General features: G+C 42.3%; 1 protein-coding gene across 1 annotated transcript in view; it reads left to right on the top strand.

Moving 5' to 3' along the window:
* Positions 1-21,193, top strand: part of NSG1 (neuronal vesicle trafficking associated 1) — a 66,373-nt gene that overhangs the window by 35,008 nt on the left and 10,172 nt on the right. Inside the window, exon 4 of the mRNA XM_075858044.1 lies at positions 2,381-2,491. Within this exon, the coding sequence (XP_075714159.1) occupies positions 2,381-2,491 (111 nt within the window). The remainder of the gene's footprint in view (positions 1-2,380; positions 2,492-21,193) is intronic.

The following is a 21,193-nucleotide window of genomic DNA, read 5'->3' as shown; positions in this document are numbered from 1 at the left end:
ACAGCAAAGTGCAATGTGTGTATTTACTTACTTATTTTCTGACGCTGCGCACGAGTTCCCTGATCCCAACGACGCTACAACAGCTCCTTTGAAAGCTCCTCCCACGCGGCATCCTTTTTGTACCGGTCGTGGTACGATTCTGCCCGCATATCCCACAGTTCTGGGTGGTCATGCACCATTGTGATCAGTCTGTCCACATCCATCTTGTGTGTTGAATGCTGTGAACTTTGGCGCACTCAGCCATTGCTTGCCAACGGATCCATCAAAAACGGATGACACACGGATGCCTTTCATGTGCCGTCCGTTATTTTGACGGACCCATAGACTTCAATGGGCCCCACAATCACTGAACAACAGACATAAGTAGGACATGCTCTACTTTTGACGGCACAGAACAATGGAACCGTCAAAACAACGGAAGTGTGCATGGCACCATTGAAATGAATGGGTCAGGGTGCTATCAGTTAAAAAAACGGATAGCACCCTGAAGAAAATAACAGAAGTGGGCATGAGGTCTTATTAAGAGTGTTCTCTGTTAGTGGTTTATACCATAATAAATGTGGACTTTTTGTTTGGTTACCTCAATCCTTATAGCAGCTTTATATGTTAACTGGAAGGGAAAAAAACCTTCCACATCCATTGATCACCCAATTATATGTATTTAATATTCATACACAGCTTCACACATCCCATTATACAATAATAAATGTTAATAGGAATGCAGAAATAAAGCACAGTAATTGCTGGTCGTAAATACATTCATTTTATAGGCAGCACAAGTTTACATAATTATAACGAGCTCTTCCTATTAATGGCAATATGTAATGTCTACTTCTATTTAGAAGCCGGTGCGGAGTAAGAAATGATAATTGCTATAAAAACAAATGTGTTCACTGTGTCAAGTGTAAAAACAATAGAATTGCAAGACTCTATTCACACTGTGCACTGTACGTTCGCTGTATGTACTGGAAAACGCATGATCGCCAAACCTGTCCATAGACTTCTATGGACTATGGACCTGACGTATGCCAAAAAAGTGTTCTGGCGTACATCTGGCCTGTGTACAGCAGTATACATTTTGTTTTTTAACTGTATTAGGATGCGTAGTTGACTAAACTTTCCAATACAAGGGCATCTCCCTAAAAAATTTATATGGTATATGTGTTTTTGTTTTGTTTTTTTGCAATGGGAGCCATTGGCAGACTTATGGCATACAGTTGCATACGTCTGGGCCATACGATTGAGAATTTCCTGGTGCATATGCCAAACTTCGACCTACCTATGTACACATTTGCGTCTTCACGTGCCCATACTTAGAGGCCGCTATGGATATAAACATAGATAATTATAGACATAGCCTACATATCCGAGCAATAAAGACCTCTTCTCTCATCCATTGTTGCAAGGTGGATATAATGTTGGGGTAGTGCTACAGGGCTGTACCGGTTATGAGGTTACTAGCGAGCACGTTAAGGGAGGCAATGTGACTGGCAAGGTGGCTGGCTCTGTTATGGAGTCACTTTGGTGCCTGTAAAAAACTTTCAGTCTGCAAATCTTACCACATTTCCTGCACTTTAGTCAATCTCCCAACAATAAGCTGATTACAAGGTGTCTCGCTGCAGGGGACCCCCAATGATCTGCAGTGAGGTCACAACCAAAATGGAAATGCATGGACCTGTTGGGACCTCCAAGGCAATATATGCTTTATGTAGCCGCTCTCTGTAGAGGGGGGGGGGGGGTCTGATATGGCATTTAAAATGTTTTTTTCTAATCCAGACAACCCCTTTAATAACTGTGTTTTACTGTGGACTTACCCAATTGATCATGTGTAGCCCTGAATTCTGCTGACAAGTTATGAATGAGTACTTTATATATGCCCATAGTGATAAAAGGGTTGTTGCCCAGCTATAGATGGTGTTATGTCAGACAGCTTTTGGGCAGAAACTTCTGTTCATGTTTTTAATGTTTGCATCTATGAGTGCAGTCCTATAAAGCTGTGCAAAATCTATTCCAGGGCCTCCCAACCGTCAAGTGCCATTTATAGAAGTGCCCTCCACTGATGTAACAGACGGACCATTAGTCACCCTCCAGTACCAGGACCTGGGTGCGATTGATACCTCCACACCCTATAGTTATGAACTGTAGCTTTTACCCTTATCTCGCCTCTTCCATAATGTTACATTATGTTGGTATAAATATTTCTACAACCACGCACATCAATATCTTCTACTATTGTAAAATTGTTCTACCCTTTTGTGAGACTGAATCTAATAGTCAATCAATTCGTGAAGACTGTATGGAAATAATCTGTGTATTCTGTGCTCCAGATAGGACAAGACTAAGCAAAGACAAATTTTACAAATCTCTTTTGTATTTACAGGTCACCGTCCTCGTCCTCTTTGCTTTGGCGTTTCTGGCGTGTGTCGTATTCCTAGTAGTCTACAAGGTGTATAAGTATGATCACGCCTGTCCTGAGGGATTTGTGCTCAAGGTAAGACGAGTAAAAACAACCTCTTCTTATGTCAACCTCAAGTAGAACTTCTGTGCAGGACAAATTTCGAGAATTGCTTGGATAAATTTTACAGAGGTCTTCTGTCTCTTCAGGTTCATTGGCACTTTCTTAAAGCTGAAGTTATCATTAGGCAATGTAGGCCTGTGCCTATAACCGTCAAAGAGAAATGAACCAATACCCAAGGGCTGGACATATCATATGTGCAATGTGTACAGGGGCCATGTAGGGGGCCTCAGCTAATTAATTTCATGGTTCATTATTGCAATCCTTTAGAGAAAATGGATTATCTATGAGGACTTGCTCGAGACACATGACGTAGGTACATTATAGTGAGTTCTTGGAGAGCAGGAGCCCTTATACTGTTGTTGGATAGGACCCCCTCTGCTGTTTGTCTTCGGTGCTGCAGTACTCAACACTCGGAGGTAATATTAATTGTGGATGGCAGTGATTTTTAAGATACTTTAGAACTTAGGACTCTAAAAAGTTACAGAACTTGCTGAGGACAACTTATAATCAGCACTGGCCATTACGTCTTTTTGGAGTAACAAATCTTTTTGGGATATTAGGCCCTATACTATAGAGTGAATCCTGTTAGTTTGGTGGCAAGCCCAAGACCCATTAAGTGTGAGCAACAATTAGTTAATTGGAAGACTGTATAGATGAACTGAACTGCCCAACTGTTCAGATGGTGGTGGCACTACACCCTTCTTACAGCACTGTCATATTTCTTCTCGGAGATCCCTGCAGTAAGCTACTAAATTGGAAGATTCTTAGGGCACAAGAAAAGAGCTCCCCTACAGTGATACTGTGGAGAACGTCTGATTGCACTTTGCTCACTCTGTGACACCCAATCCAAGCATATGGTGACCAGCTGCACAGACTGTATTACTGCATTCTGCTCCCTCTATGACATCATCATCCGAATGCAAATACCCTGCTACACCGACTGCATGCCTGCATTGTAATATCACCATTCCATCTCAGAGCAACCTGCTGCACAATCTAATCCAATCACAGACTGCGCTGGCCATATACAGTGAGATGTCTTAGTGAGCAAAATGGTGAGATTTCTAGTTTTCTGACTCACCCCACTATGCTGCTGATCTTGAATGGCAGGTTGTCATCTTATATTTTCCAATATTTTGAACTTACAATTGTCTTTTCTGGGCCATCTTAACTTGAAAGCACGTTCAACTTAAAGTGGCACAGACAATGCCGATCATGCTGTGACTTACTTTATGTGCTCCTTCCATGACATGACCAACCAATCTGAAACTAACCTTCTACATAACCTTCACTATGCTCCGTCTATGACATCACCAACCAATTAGAAACTAGTTGGCTACATAGACGGTGTGACTTCACTATCCTGCTTCGATTACATCACTTACCAATCAGAAACTATCCTTCCACATAGCCTTTTTTATTTCATTGTGCTCTTTATATGACATTACCAACCAGTTAGAAACTAACCTGCTACATAGACTGTGTGACTTCACTGTGCTTCCTCTATGACATCACCAACCAATCAGAAACTGACCTACTACATAGACTGTGTGACTTCACTGTGCTCCCTCTATGATATCACCAACCAATCAGAAACTGACCTACTACATAGACTGTGTGACTTCACTGTGCTCCCTCTATGATATCACCAACCAATCAGAAACTGACCTGCTACATAGACTGTGTGACTTCACTGTGCTTCCTCTATGACATCATCAACCATTTAGAAACTGACCTGATACATAGACTTTGTACTTCAGGGTGCTCCCACTATGATATCACCAACCAGCCAATCAGAAACCTACCATGATAGTCTTCCCTTTCTTGATGTTATAATTTTTCATATTGCAATCAAAGGGAAAAGAAATACAAAGTTTTCCACAGTCTCCGTTTTTATTTACCTGGAGGTACTCATTTTATCGCCCCCTCCCTCTCATTTATTTAGTACATGAGAACAAGGGAAGGTTGGGGGGGGGGGGTATGGAGATGTATTTACAGTCTCCAGAGTCTTCTGCCAGCCAAGACAAATAGGCAAGTGATTTACGTATTAATTTAATAACACTCATTTCTAGGTTTAGTGTTCCTTTAATTTTGGAATGATTGGTGGCCAACTATAAGTGCGCTTACAGAGCGTAGTCCGTATAATATTGCAACTCCTGTGTCGCATATCATTCATCCACACAACCTCTAGTATTTCTAGGTTCTTGGACTATATTTCCATACAGATTCTTCAATTGTACGTTTTTGTTACGCCAGTAATATAAAAATAACTTGTGGTGTCGGTAAATGTTTGTTAATCTATGGGTGAAGGATACTACAGGGCATTGGCTCCCGCTGTATAATCATCCTGAAGGTGAATGTCGGAGAGCGGGATATGAGTCAAATCCAGCGACCTGTATATTTAGTATAATCTTCAGTACTGACCTTTTCATTTTTATCCAGTATGTCAGCCAGAATATTACACTGCAGTGGCAGATCTGCATTGACTAATCCCTTAAAGAGCTCGTTGGCAATACTGTAGGCTTTCATCACCATCGTCCTAGAGTTCAAGTGCGATAAAACCTTGACACATCAGCCAAGAGCGATTATTATCTTTTGTGAGTGGGGTATTCAGGGGGTAATTGCACTCATAGACCGGTAAGCCTGGAAGATGCCATACTCTGAAGGGGTTTTTTTTCTAGTGTTGTTCATGGGCTTAAAAATATCATGAAAAGTATAATCAGTCAGAGACTTGATATTGAAGATTACGTTCTCCTGCTCAGTAGTGGCTTATGCCGTATTATGACTACAAGATACTTTCCTTAATGCTGCAAGATATTTTGGTGTAATTTTTAACCTAATAACGATGATACGAAGAGTATCTATCGCTCTGGAAGACACGCCATGTCTATGCATCACATGGACAGCCCATTGATTTCAATAGGCACTATGTAATGCTTTATTTAACCTGTGGTGGCGCTGCAGGAAAATGAATCACTTTGTGATTACAGTTAATAAATGGGAGACCCTGTGATCAGCTTTTCATTGAGAGACCCTTCTAACTAGAAGGCATTATCCAAAGCCATCAGTCGTGTATTTTTAATTGTTGTTTTTTTTAACATTTATTAATTTCAGTTTTTTATGATTTGTATTACACTGAAATTGAAATACAATATAACAAGTAAACGTCTACAAAAATATGATTTCCATACACACTACTGTAACAGGCAGCAGGTACAAATTCCAGTCCCTACTGCCGCCACTCAGACACCAAAAAAATTCATGAAAAAAGCCTATTCTTCTGGGAGTCTGAGGGGTCTCCCGGACATTTCAGTAGAATAGACATGTACGCCTATTCAAGGGGGACTATTTCATGAAAGGTGTCCAGCCTATGGATCTAAACAAGAATGATTCCTTTCAATGAGCACAAGCAGAGCTATTATAAACCAAAAGAAACTGAAACACAAAGTATATTGAACGAGTTGCAGAATTTCTCATTTTATTTAAATAAAACTTGAAAACCCCTTTAAGGACAATCGCAGAAGGTCAGAACGTAAACGCTTCACCTCTTACATCAATGAAAGCCGTAACCAGGGATTGAGGTCCAGCTAGGTGCTTGCTTGGCAGATGATGTAGGGAAATGACATTTGTTATTGCATCAGTCTTCTCTTTGAAGAGGTTGGTAATATCTTAGGCTGTGATGGGGTTATTATGTGCGGAGCTTTGTCACTGACGTCTTATCGATCTCCGGTTTGCTCTGATGCACTCAGTAATTGCCCTTCCTTGACTCCGAGTCTCGGACTCTGCACATTTAACATTAGAAAACATTGATGTCACTTGGTATTTGTTGACCTGTATTGCGGCGCCTGAAAGAGTATTCTGAAGTGAAGTTTCAAAAGTACTTTGTGTTCTGCGGCAGGACTAATATGAATACCCCAGGCGGATTTCTATTGTTGAGTCACTCAGTCGGGAAGGAAGGAAACCTCAAGTGCACATTTTATTATGTGGAGAATAACACAGCATGTTCTAGAAATTAGCTCAAAGCGATGTCTAAATTACACCTGGATATGAAAATGATATCACGATGTGCTGGACTCGCTGCTAATAAAGAAATCTGCCTTCATTCCAGTCATTAAAGAAAATGGATTCTGGAAGAAAGGAGACATTTTCTATTCAGGGAAATGGAAAAACATGACATTTATGAAACAGCAGAGTCCATGCAGAACATACACGGGGAGGCCGAGGTTGTTCTAGGAAACCTAAATCCATATAATAAACGCCAAAGGTCAAGCGTGTTGAATGAATGGAGTCATTTTATAACAATTGTTCATCATTGTGGTCCCTGTGATGTAACAGATGGGCTCATGGGACTGGTCAAACAGAAGGCTAATGTAAAACAATAGAAAGTGTTACCAATGTGAAACTAAAATATTATGTAGTCCAACCGATATAACTCCTGGTTGATCCAGAATAAGGATAAAACCAATTTGCCCCAAATGCATTAACTCTTCGTGCACCACTTTGCTGCCCATTCTTAAAGTTTGTGTCTATAAGTACTTGCCACCATATTCGTACCATAGAGGTAGCCTAGTGCAGCTGCTATGGAGCCCATGTATAAGGAGGGCCCCACTTCAGGTTGGTCCAATCCTAGCTCCCACTGGGTGGTAAGAATCTAAGAAAGACGTTTCATCTCTACTGCAAAGGCAATGTTAGCAAACAAAGGATCCTTCTGTTACATAGTTACAAACAGTAGTTGATAAGGCTGAAAATAGACACAGATCTAAGGGCCCTTTTACACCGGCCAATTGTCAGGCAAACGGGCGTTCACAGAATGCTGGTTCCTGATAATTGCCCTGTGTAAACAGGGCATCGATCAGCCGATGAACGAGCAAACACTCGTCCATCTGCTGATTGTATCGTTTTAAATGCACAAAATATTATAATTTTTGGCAGCACATCTCCCTGTGTAAACCTGGAGACGCGCTGCCGACATGATAGAAATGTATGGGGACGAGCAATCGGAGTAACGGCAGCTGTCTCATTGAGCGGCGCTCATTGTACCACCCAAAATGGGCCGGAGTAAGGTGGTCTTGAGTGTTAGTCATAACTTAGATGTGATCGATACTAAGGTGGTCTTGAGTGTTAGTCATAACTTAGATGTGATCGATACTAAGGTGGTCTTGAGTGTTAGTCATAACTTAGATGTGATCGATACTAAGGTGGTCTTGAGTGTTAGACACACACAGGACCCTCTCTCAGCCGAGCTATCAGTTCAGCTGAACTGACAAAATCGGCTCACAGCGAACGATACAGCTTCTATGTGTAGAGGATACATTAAAGCTGTATCGGGTAAATGAAATTTTTTTTTTTTTACTAAGAGTCAATTTAAAAACACCTTAAACAAGCTTTCAAAGATCTTTAAAGTGTAAGACATGTCAGAAGTTTGTTGAAAGTTTAGTTACGCTTTAAGTATTAGAAAGATTGTTCTGTCTATCACAATTTTCAAGTCCTGCATATCTCGGGGGGCGCGCGCGGGGGGGGGGGGGGGGGTTGGGCGTTATGCTATCCAGACCCAGTTTTTTGTCTATTTTTGGGTCTGTTGCTGTCGTTCTCTGCTAAAAGGAATGAAAGAGGGTTGGGGTAAACAAACTCTGGATCCTTTGTAAAGTGGATAAAGACATTACATTTTTTGGAAGTTTTTGGGACCAGGCAGGCGTTTTGCTGATGACTGCTGCCGAGTGAAACAGGGATCCAACAGAACGGATTTTGATTTTGGTTTAGCTATGCAGTGAATCGGTTGTCAATACATTACATTAGAAATTGCTTATGCCAGCAGCTTGTAAGAGCCACTAAACAAGGTTATCCAAGGTGAAAAGTTCTATACTTAATATGACAGCTCCACAGACCTGCTGAACACAGAAACAATGCTGGTCCCCTCAAAAACGGCATCTTCCATTGTAGTATCTGCAATATGGATGCGTTCTGCATTGCAGTTATTTTTCTGCAGTGTGGATTAACCCTCTTCTCTTCTAAATCATCCCCCTGGCCAGGAATGGGCAGAAGGCAAAATTTGGCCCCATGGAATTGTCCCCATTTTCATTCTAGTGTACTCATGGTGTATACATGGGTGTAGATAAGAGATGCCCCTAATGAATTAATGCCACAGTTACTTATGAATTTCCATACACTGCGAGTCATATACTGGAATTCTCAATAGCAAAGTTCAAGCGAGATACAGTAATTGACTCATTTAATACATCACATTGACGGATCCAATTTAAAAAACCCATAGTCACAAGAAGCCTCTCGGCGAATGTTAATCTTTAGGTCAAACAGACGAGTGCTGCGCATGTTAATTATAGGTACAGTTGTATAATATGGCTGTACATCTAACACAGAGTAAGGGCATGTGACATCGCAGAACTACATTACAGGTATTTGTAGAAATCATTATAGATTTTAGACCTTAACTACCAAAATCTTTGTTTTTAATTGCTCCAATGCTTCTAAAATGAAGCAGCTTTGCAGATAATCTTGATTTAGAATGTTTTGTGTCTATAGCTCCTATTAAGAACTGTCTCCATGGTTACAGACTACAAACAAGCCCTGCGTAGTCTTATCCTTCCGAATGCATTTCATCAAGAAGTAGGAAAAAGAGTATGACACCTGGATTTGAATATAAGAGTAAAGGGCCTTTTATAAAGGCCAATGATCAGGCAAACGAGCGTACATATGAAAGCTCTGTCCCATTCATTGCCCTGTGTAAACAGGGCAACGATCAGCCGATGAACGAGCAAACGCTTATTCCTTGACTGATCCGCTCATTTATGCAGCCAATAAAATGATCGCTAGTCGGCAGCACATTTCCCTGTGTAAACAGGAAGATGTGCTGCCAACCTGATGTAAATGTATGGGGAGGAACGATCGTTGTAACTATTGCTCGCCCCTGTACATATACGATCATTGCTTCTTGTGAAAGGAGCAAATGAGCGCCGATCGACAAGCTGTCTTGTCGATCGGCCCTCGTTTTGATGGCCCAAATCGGGTTGTGTAAAAGGACCCTGGGAGTATAAATATAGGATTTATTTGTAGTCTGTAGACTTATAGGTATTCATAGGATCTCTAGACTCAAAATGGTAAGAAATTTGTAAACTAGATTATCTGCAAATTTGCTTCATTTTGGATGCATTGGGACAATTAAAAATAAATAAATTTGTTAGCGAAGGTGAACATAGTCCTTAATCTAAATGTCTGCACATGAATGTTTATTGGGGAATCTGCCAATATCCCGCCCTCTTAAAATACATATAGTAAATGACTAGCTTCCTCTACATGTGGACTGGTCTGTTATGTGACCACACACTGGTGAGCAATAGGGAACGTGATTGGTCAAGTCTACAAGCTCCACCCTTTAGACTAGTTCAGAGTTAGAAAAAAACGGAGAAACAGAAGCCACAGGTTAATTAGAATATAATTGCTAAATTTTATTTGAACATACAACAATAAAATAACATCAATATAAAATTTAAAGGGATCTAAAAATATCAGTGTGGTTGCTTCAGGTCAATCAAAGAAAGATCAAAGTCAAGGTAAATATAGATGGAAATGAAGACCCAGCATTTAAAGCAAACATGAAACAGAAGAAGATCTGTTTCAAATGGGGTATATATGTAGCGCTACTACACCAGGCTGCAGTGTGGTGCTACTAAGACCATTCATTTTCCATGGGTAAGCTCACATATATACCCCATTTGAAACAGATCTTCTTGTTCCATGTTTGCTTTAAATGCTGGGTCTTCATTTCCATCTATATTTACCTTGACTTTGATCTTTCTTTGACCTGTCCTTTTATGGTGTATTTTATGCAACCTTCTGACTCTGGGCACTGAGTACACGGTTCTGTATAAACCCTCTGTCTCCCTAAACCTAAACTCTTTGTACAATGAGGATGCATGTACGCTCATATAAATTCAGATATCAAACCCCGATCCTCATTTAAGGTATATGTAATTACCAAGAAGCTTTCTATGTTAGTTATGCTCGATTTGATTGACCTGAAGCAACCACACTGATATTTTTAGATCCCTTTAAATTTTATATTGATGTTATTTTATTGTTGTATGTTCAAATAAAATTTAGCAATTATATTCTAATTAACCTGTGGCTTCTGTTTCTCCGTTTTTTTCTATGATCTAGTGAAGCTTTGCTACAATATCATTACACATTGGAAGTGCTCAGACACTTGTCATTGGCACTTAACCTGTGATTTGACCTGCTGAGTCTATATATTTAAACTAGTTCAGAGGTAGAAGCACCCCTTAGACTTGCTTGCATATAATTAAAATTTCTCAGAAAAAAGCTACAACTGGACAGTAACATTTTTTATTGAATCCTCCCAAGAGAATATATTATAAGATAACATTGATTCTAACTTTATTAAGCGAGGTGCTCTTGACTGTCACCTCTCGTTCAATTGTACGGTTTATCTACATGAAGCGACAGATGAACAATCGTAATGCTCCTTAATTGCTCTCTCCAATGCAGGGTCACACAGGCCACTATGTTTCCACAGAGAGATGGCTGTAGAGCGGACAACCATTTATTTTCCCAATGAGCTCAATTCACGTTGATGGAGCAGACATGTTTTCTCTTTTTACTGCTTCTGTGGCTAAAGTAACCCCTGCATGGACAGATTACTATCAAAATTATGGGTCCATTAGATAGTTTTAGGAGCCAATAAGATTGGCATTTGTAGAAGACAACCCAAAAAATTCTTGTCACGTTGGTTACCTCCTGGAATTTGTCAGGCCGTCTGCAAGCCAAATTGATATTTTTCATGTTCATTTTTTATATTTAACACAAATATTAGTCTTCTGCCTGTGTAATCTCATCTAATCTGGGCCGTTACTGACCTAGATCGCGTTGACAGGACAATCTAATCTGTGTGAGGTATGGCATACACCACCGGTTCTGCATTCATAGGAGGGCGGTCCACGTGGAAGTTTTTACTTGATCTTCTCCGCCCACCATGGAATAGCAGCACCATAGATATCTGGTATTGGACTTACCGCTTCTCCCATTAAAGATCAGTGAGATGTGCAGAATGTACATGGTTGGGTACAGACAGCAACCAATGGATGAAGCACATACTGCGCTATAGACTATTTTGTGTGCTCCATTTCCTTAAAAACCTATGTCGATTTTATTTGACATAAATATTTTTCACCAATGTTGTGACCTTAAGCACAAGTGCAACTTAGGCCTCATGCACACGACCGTAGTTTTCATCCGTAATTACGGGATCCATAATTATGGATGAAATTGCGGACCCATTAATTTCTATTGGCCACGGACACCTTTCCGTATATTTACGTACGTGTGTCTGGGCCGTTGAAATGATCTGCAAAATATAGAACATGTCCTATTCCTGTCCGCAACTGCGGCACGGACTAGCCCATAGAAGTCAATGGACGTTTCCGCAATTGCCGACAGCTACGGATGTGTATCCGTATTTGCGGACAGTAAAAACACTTACGGTCGTGTGCATGAGACCTAAATAACAGGTCACGCCTAGGAAACGTATAGTCAGTCCTTTCGAGATCACACAAGACAATGCAAACATTAACAATATCTGGTCAGTTGCCGGACTGCAGCAGGACATAAAGGCTTTGTACACAGTTGCAAATATTTCTATTGTTCCAATGCATCTAAAATGAAAATTGAAGCAACTTCGCAAATAGCCTTAATTAAAAAGGTCCAATTGTTCTGTCTACAGCTTCTGTACAGATCTGTGTTTTCATGGTAACAGACCACAAACAAACCGCGTAGTCTAATCCTGCAGTCACATTGCCGTCCATCTTCCCCTTACTTCTTGCTGACCTACCAAATATATGTCAGTAAGAAATACGGGAAACATATAGACCTGTATGGGGGCCGTAGACCCAAAATAAGGGAACATTTTTAATTTTAGACACACTGGAACAATTAAAATAAAATTGGTTGCAAAGGTGGACATAGCCTTTAGGAGACTGTATGGGAATTAAAAAAAAGAAAAAAAAAGATGCTTTTTTTTTTGGCAGGAACAGCGCCACTCTTATCTGTGGGCTGTGTTTATTATTGCAGGTCAGCCCCACTCTAGTGAATGTAATACCAGATACAGTCCATCAATATAGATATGAACAATATCAGAAACAGCCCATGTAAAAGGCATTGGAAAGGGAACCTGTCACATTGAACATGAAGTCCTGCGGGCAGCAGGTTATAGAGTAGGGGGGCTGAGCAGATGATTATATATTTTTGTGGGAAAATAATCAGTGTAACTTGTAATTTATTCATTTAAACCTCTGCTCATTCTAGGCTTTAGGAGTCCAGTGGGCGGTCCTACTCAGTGATTGACAACCATTCTTCTATGAGTGTGCATACAGAGATTGGACTACATTTTAAATTTGACAAGTTCATTTTAGGTTATGTTCACACGGCCTATTTACGGACGTAATTCGGGCGTTTTAACCCCCGAATTACGTCCGAAATTACGGCTTGAAAGCGTTGACAAACATCTGCCCATTGAAAGCAATGGGCTGACGTTTGTCTGTTCACACGAGGCGTATATTTACGCATCGCTGACAAAAGACGGCGTGTAAATAGACGCCCGCGCCAAAGAAGTGTCATGTCACTTCTTCAGACGTAAATGGAGCCGTTTTCCATGGACTCCATGGAAAACCAGCTCCAGTTACGTCCGTAATGCACGCGGCCAGGGGCGTAACTAGGAAAGACTGGGCCCCATAGCAAACTTTTGACTGGGGCCCCCCCTCCCCTGGGTGTCACACAACCCCCCCCCCCCCCTTGTAGATAGTGCCTTTTTTTACAGCCCCCCTGTAGATAACGCCATACAGCGCCCACCTGTAGATAACGCCATACAGCCCCCCCCCTGTAGACTGTATGGCATTATCCACAGGGGGGACTGTGTGGCGTTATCTACAGAGGGGGCTGTATGGCGTTATCTACAGGGGGGGCACTGTATGGCGTTATCTACAGAGGGGGACTGTGTGGCGTTATCTACAGGGGGGACTGTGTGGCGCTATCTACAGAGGGGGACTGTGTGGCGTTATCTACAGAGGGGGACTGTGTTGCGTTATCTACAGGGGGGAATGTGTGGCATTATCTACAGGGGGGGCTGTGTGGCGTTATCTACAGGGGGGGCTGTGTGGCGTTATCTACAGGGGGACTGTATGGCGTTCTCTGCAGAGGGGGCTGTATGGTGCTAACGCCATACAGCCCCCACTGTAGAGAACGCCATACAGCCCCCCCTGTAGGGAACGCCATACAGCGCCCCCCTGTAGGGAACGCCATACAGCGTCCCCCCTGTAGGGAACGCCATACAGCGCCTCCCCCTGCAGGGAACGCCATACAGCGCCTCCCCCTGCAGGGAATGCCATACAGCGCCTCCCCCTGCAGGGAACGCCATACAGCCCCCCCCCTCCAAAAAAAAACTGCGACCTACAGTGTGTCGGCAGCTCAATAAAAATGAAAGGAGCGCTGGTCACGCATGCGCACAAGCGCGACCGGCGCTCCATTCATTTCTACGGAGCTGCCGACACAGACCCCGGAAGTCCGAGGTTTGTGATGGAGAACTTCAGCGGACTTTCGGTCCCCCGTTCTCCCTATCGCTGCCAGCGATCACACATGTATTCCCTGTCCTGTGGAGAGGGGATACATGTCTTTTGTTTAATGGCAGAGCGGGGAGATACCTCCCTGCTCTGCCGTAGTGTTCAGTGGCGTCCCGCTGTAGCAGCCGTAGCGGCTGCTAGCGGAGCCTGCGGCCATGGTGGGGGCCCATGCCAGCGGGCGACACGGACCCTCTCATGCTGCGGGCCCCGTAGCAGTCGCTACGGCTGCTACGGCGGTAGTTACGCCACTGGACGCGGCGTTCAAGCGCCTGCACATGCCGTTACAGCTGAAATGACGGGGCTGTTTTCTCCTGGAAACAGCCCCATAATTTCGGCCGTTACGGACGCTGCCGTGTGAACATACCCTTAGGTTCACACGTCGCGATTTGTTGCAGATTTTAGAGTGTTTTTTTTTTAGCCAAAGCCAGAAGTGGATCCAGGAGAAGTATATGTTACTTTATATTTCCCATACCTTTTGAAACCACTTCCGGCTTTGGCTCAAAAATCTGTATCAAAATCTGCAACAAATTGCGATGGGTGTGAACATAGCCTTAATCTCCCTCAACCCCTTTAACCCTAGCATGGGTCCAAACCCCATCATAGGTGGTTCGTATAGCTGCAACTGTATCTATACTAGACAATTCTCTGTACAGCCTGGACTCTTCATTTACACCTCACTTGGGGATTAACCAACGTATCGAGAGACGTATGGAACGGTCTGCCTTTACATAGATACATGTGCCACTGACTGCCTTTAAAATATATATGTATACTATGCGGTATATACATTTTTTTCTGTATACAGTTGCATTGAACAGCAGAGTCATGTGCTATTTAAAACATTTGGGGCTGCAGGATCCCGACGTGTCTTGGCCAAACGTATGCCAAAAGGACCCCTTTTGGCATATACTTTTGGTCCTTAAAGTGGGCAAGTCAGTGTTTGCATCTGGAGACTTTTTGGCATATACATTGACAGCACTGATATTTTTTCAGCACACTATCAGGACAGGGAGGGATTCATGCTGCTCATCTGTTTAGCTCACAGAGCATTGTTTGACTGGATAAAATTCAGGATCGGACTGGTCCACCAGAGAAGCAGAGGATCCTCCGATGGGTCCAGGCTCTAACACAATAATGGGCCCTAAAGATCCAGCAGAAGACAATCCCATTTGGAGGTGACTTTGGAGACAATCACTTGCCACTAGGGTTTATTACTTATGGGATGATTTACAAATCACCTAAGAGACCTCATTGATGAGATTTCCTGTGTGTACAACGATAACAACAAGGACTATGATAAAATTAAAAGTGGACATGTACAGGTTCTATATAGATGGAGGGTGGGCCCTTAGAATCATCTCCTCTGGTGGGCCCAAGGAACCCCAGTCCGACGCTGATAAAATTGTATCACTTCTAAGCTGTGAGACGTATAAGGTTTGCACAGGTTTTTAGCCTCTGGATGTAAACAACAACTCTCCATTCACTGACCTCAAACAGAGATCTTGAAAATGGTAAGGAATTGAAACAAAGTATATTATAAACTTGTAGAACATTATATTATACAATGAGTAAGCTTTCTTACATAGAACTGAAAAACCATTTAAAGCGTGAAATCTGGCTGCCATTTTGAACTCTAGAGTAGAACACATTAGCCGTTGTCCATTCAGCTTTTCTTTTATTGTGTTACTTGAGAGGGAAAACTGCAGACATTGCATCAAAATGCAGCGAGCGTTCCACTGTTTAATCAGCAGTATGGCATTGCAGGCAGCGCGGCTCCGTCAGATTGCCCTCCGAGCACATGATAATCCCATTGGTCTTCAATGAGTGAAAGAAATGTATAAATTTAGGATAAAGTAGACATTTAATCATACACATTTAAACAAAGCCTCATGTCACTCCACCAGTCCGCGGCTGATTTACTGCAGCAACGTCTCTTCATTTTGCCACAATTATTTAGGGCTTCTCATCATACAAATATAAAAAAGCTTGTGACGTATAAAGCCTTTGAATCCAGAAATCTGAAGAATTCAGCTGGTAAAATATTCTGCTCACGGGCTGACAATTGTTGCCTTTTTAGTAATTGGATCCCAAGAGTTTAGATGCGCAGCTCCAGCAGACTTAAGTTTGCGGTTTTGAGTGACAGGTTGGAAGATCATAGCTGCGGAGTGATGATGAAAGTGCAGAGATCGCAGGCTGCCCTTCAGCGGGTGGAAGCCATTGCATGATCTAAACACAGATGCATCTATTAATAAGTATAGCCCTGGATATGGAAGGGACATGGCGGGAGCACGGTCTGTGGAGGTGGAAGAAAATGTAGGACGGATACATAAAGGACGACGCATTGGTGAAAAAATAATAGCACCCACAATTCTTTTCATGATCCCTATATTCAGACCGCGATAATCTGCAGTAATCCATGCAAACATCTAGCCGTGCAGAGGAATAACATAAAGCTCCCAGGCCCCAATGCAAAATCTGTAACAGGACCTACACCAACCATGTGCCACGTATAACACTGGCATCTTATGTGGCAGAGGGGCCTTTGGGCGCAACTGCTACTCCCCCATAAAGCTACACTTTTGCAGCCATGGTGTATCTCATCTGGGATAGGAGATCATTTGAAAACTTGGGGAAAGGGAATCCTGAGCAACATTAATATTTGGAAGTGGGAGAGTTGAAGCAATTTTGCCAATAGTTTTGCAAATTGTCTCCATGGTAACAGACAACAATGTGTAGTCTGGTCCTACAGCATTATTACCATCCATCTATCTTGCTAATGTACATTAGGTGGGCTGCAGAGATTCTGATGACATTTTCTGTTCTGATTAGTCAGGTGCAGGGCTATCATGGTGACCTCACATGGATTCAAATCCGAAAAACATCAACAGGGGTGATGTATCAAAACTGATGCAAAGCAAAAGTGCCCAAAGCAAATATTTGGATTCCATTTCTCATTTTTCGGAGGCCATTTGAAAAATAAAAGCAGCAACATATTGATTGCCACGGGCGACTCATCCTATGCACCAGTTTGATACATCTCCCCCAATGTCTCCACATATACATGCATAACAGGAATTATTTCCTCCACACAGCGGCTCGATGGCATCTGATACGTGTTGTTTTTGGAATTTCTCAGTAGTGCAGCTGTAGAAGTAAAGGCTATGGACCTTTGCCCTGAATTTTTTTTTATTCATTTGCTCCTTTCTTTAGAAAGTTGCTTAATTAAAGGATTGTCCAGCTGAGAAAACCCATTTTTATATAACCTATTATGGAGTTAATGAGGGGGAAGGGGTCCTCTGTTCAGGGTACTCATTTCTTGTTTAGAGTAAGGAGTAGCTACAAAGAAAGTAAGGAAGTATTTCGCTCTGGAGGACCTGACCTGTCCTGTATTACACAGAAAACCCATTTATATGAATGGGCACTGTGAAATATGTATTTTCCTCTGTGGTGGTACTGCATGGAAATGTAACACATACAGACAGTTTTCTCGCAGATTACAGCTTACCACTAGGGGTCCCAGGACGGGGACACATTGTGATCAGCTTATTGTCAAGAGACCCTCTTAACCAGAAGTGATTTTCCAAAACGGATAACCCCCTAAAAACTTTCCTACCATTTTGCTGCTGTAGTATGTGCTACTCCGATACGTAGCTGGCTGTCCAGCGGATTCTAACATAGATTGGACAGCAAAGTGCTCCTGGCTGTGGCAGTATTCTCTGCTCTCAACAGCTGGGAAGAGAGGAGTTTGTACATGGCAGAGTGTGAAAAAGGAATAAATCTTCAAAGTGTTTAGGGAGGGCAGATCACACAGGCTGTACTGTATTAGTGAAGATTGGGAGGACTGCAGGGAGAAGGGGAGAGAGATCACACAGGCCGGCTGTATATCTGTGTAACGAGAAAGGAGAGCCCCCATGGCAGATCAAACACTCCTCAGCATCGGTGTCTTTTAGCACGAGGGAGAACAGATCCCTCATGAGCCTTAGAAGAAGAAAGCAGTACAAGAATTAAGCTGTGTTGATACATAATGGCTAGTGACGGCAGCAGTATTCTGGAGTCACAAACCTCACATCCAGCATGTATTACTGGCAGGGATACATTCTCTGGAGAACAGTATCAAACTAGGAGCAGGTTGCAAACTGCATATTAGGGAATCTGCAAATAAGGGAATGTAGATTGCAGCCTGGAACTTACTGCAACTTTTTTTTCTTAACACCAGGTAACCACTGATATATGTAAAAATATATATTTTTTCATGTCAAACGTGTTAATAGCCTTTAAGGTTTACTGTACTGAAAGTGTTTATGTCTCAGCATAGCAGTAATACATTAGGGTGCATTTACCTCCTATAACTGGAAACATTTTAATATAATTATTTACTGCTATAAAAAAAACTCCCAAAAGTTACATGTGGTTCCTGTGATGCAGTAGTAACTACACACTAGAAAATAGCTATAAAAAAAAAATCCATATGTTAATGTACACTAAACAGGGCCATTTGTAAAAAAAATTTAGGATTGTGTTTTTTAAATGCAGTAAGGGCCTGTTCACATCAGCATTCGGTTTCTGTTGATGGGTTCTGTCAGAACTTTCCGTCAGAGGAACCCATTAATGGAAAGGCAAACGGAAACCATAGCTTCCGTTTGCATTACCATTGATTTCAATGGTAATGCTTCTGTTGTAAATAGTTTCCGTTTGTCTCCGTTCCGTAAGGTTTTCGTTCTTTTGGCGGAAACAATAGTGCAGTCAACTACGCTATTGATTCTGCTGAAAAAACTGAAACCTTACGGAGCGGAGATAACCGGAAACCATTAGCAACAGAAGCATTACCATTTAAATCAACGCAAACCGAACACTGATGTGAACAGGCCCTAACAGGTTTACATAGCACATTGGAACAGGAGCAAACATTAAGATCACTGAAGGAATTGATAATGTAGGAGCCCCGCATTGTCATCCTTATAATTACCCATCTCTCATTCCACTCTTAATAACATTTTAACCATAATAGATCATATACATTAGTTAATTAATTAGGTGGAAGAACATTATATTCAATGGCTGCAGGACGGGTCATGTAGCGGATTGTCCAATGTACTTAGGGCCCTGTATTATTTGGGGTTGGGGTGGCTGTAGTACAGTATAATTCATGAAGTGACTGTCATACATATAATGGGCTGAGTACCCTGGCCGTATCTGATAATTCCAGCATGTGTCCACCTTTAAATGCTTCTTAACACTCCAATCAATCAGCACCAACAGAGACGTCCTCACAGCATGCGGCCCGATTAATCACATTTCTCAAGGTAATTACCCATATATGTGCGGCATGTTATCGGGGACACTTAACTGATAGCGGTTGGTTTTATAAGACATGTCAAAAAAATAAATAGACACCACTGGTTATCAGCCTCCTAGACAAAGAGATGAGAATAGACATCTAGAAACATTGAAATGGTTGTCACCTACCGGTACCTGTTAACAGGGAAATAGCAAATACTGCTGACACACGGACGGGAGCTTGTCTGATGCTGCTATCAGGTCCACTGTACATGTATAGATGTCTAACGGACTGGTTTAATAATCTAAGGTGGCTTTGGTTTCCTGAAATGATGGCCTCTTATTGTTGGGTCATTTGTTTGTTTCCTCTTGTGCTGCACCAACTCTCTGATACCTTTTCCTCACTAATAATGTTCCCTCTAAGTCTTTGCAGCAGATGACCAGAGTAGCTGCAGTAGGGACATGGACAACGTTCCCCCTGAGCTGAGCCAGCCGAAAAACTTACTGTGAGACAAGAAGTGTGGTACATCTGTAAAACAAATCGTAAAAAGGGATGACCTGGAACATTTACGAACATAGAAAGCAATGCTGTTTTTTCACATTTTCATTCTACCAGAGATCGATCATTTGCTGATGACATTTGTGAACAGACATTGTAAACTCCAGATCAATCTTACTCCAGAATTATCAGATTTAAAGGGTAATCATCGTGACTTTTTATTTTTTTGCCCAGCTGCAAACCTTTACGTAAATGAAGCCTATTGATGCAGTCAAAGTTATTTTGTTACCATCATTAATACCATTTCTGTGTTCTTTTCTCGGCTCTACATTCCTTTGATCCAGGGCATAAGTGGGCGGTACACTACCCGTCACCGGTGCTGTGCGTACCCGCTCCTGCACTGTGAAAGCCCTGATAAGGGCTCGGCAGCAACATGTCCTGTGCATCTCTATAGAACGACTCCAAGTCTTCTGCACATGCCCAGAACCATCCTATGGACTTCAATAGGGCTGCAGGGAGGTGGTCAGACAGGGAGGTGGTCAGGCAGGGAGCTACTGCGTATGCTGAGAATCCGGCTATCCTCACTGTAAAATTAATAGATACAGCGCAAACAGGGCCAAAACTGCAGGACCGTAGTGGTGCCCGTAACCAGGGACAACAATTTGAAAACAAATGAAAGGACTTTGGGTCTAAAAAAAAAGATAAGGCTAGCAAATAGTTCCTTTTCTAAAAATAAAAAATAAAATAAAAATTAATTTACATTTTTATATTAGCTATTATATTAGATTGCATTGGCCAGATGGGATTACTGCTTTAATCCCTAGTGTTCCCATTAACAGTGTCATCAGCGCTCAAATTAAGTGCAATCACACTTCCCCCAGCAACCGTGCCATCATCAGTGCCCCCATTAACAGTGCTATCATCAGTGCCCCCCCATTAACAGTGCCATCATCAGTGCCCCCCATTAACAGTGCTATCAGGGCCCCCCCATTAACAGTGCTATCATCAGTGCCTCCCCCCCATTAACAGTGCTATCAGTGCCCCCCATTAACAGTGCTATCATCAGTGCCCCCCCCATTAACAGTGCTATCATCAGTGCCCCCCCCATTAACAGTGCTATCATCATTCCCCCCCCCCCATTAACAGTGCTAACTTCAGTGCCCCCCATTAACAGTGCTATCATCAGTCCCCCCCCCCCCTTATTGACGAGTTCTTAGTTGAGGAGGAAGACGTATGTGCACTTCTGAGCTTTTT

Source organism: Rhinoderma darwinii, chromosome 1, assembly GCF_050947455.1.
Source record: "Rhinoderma darwinii isolate aRhiDar2 chromosome 1, aRhiDar2.hap1, whole genome shotgun sequence".
NCBI classification, from domain to species: Eukaryota; Metazoa; Chordata; class Amphibia; order Anura; family Rhinodermatidae; genus Rhinoderma; species Rhinoderma darwinii.
The sequence above is the reverse complement of the archived record's forward strand: the minus strand, read 5'-3'. Positions and strand labels throughout refer to the sequence as shown.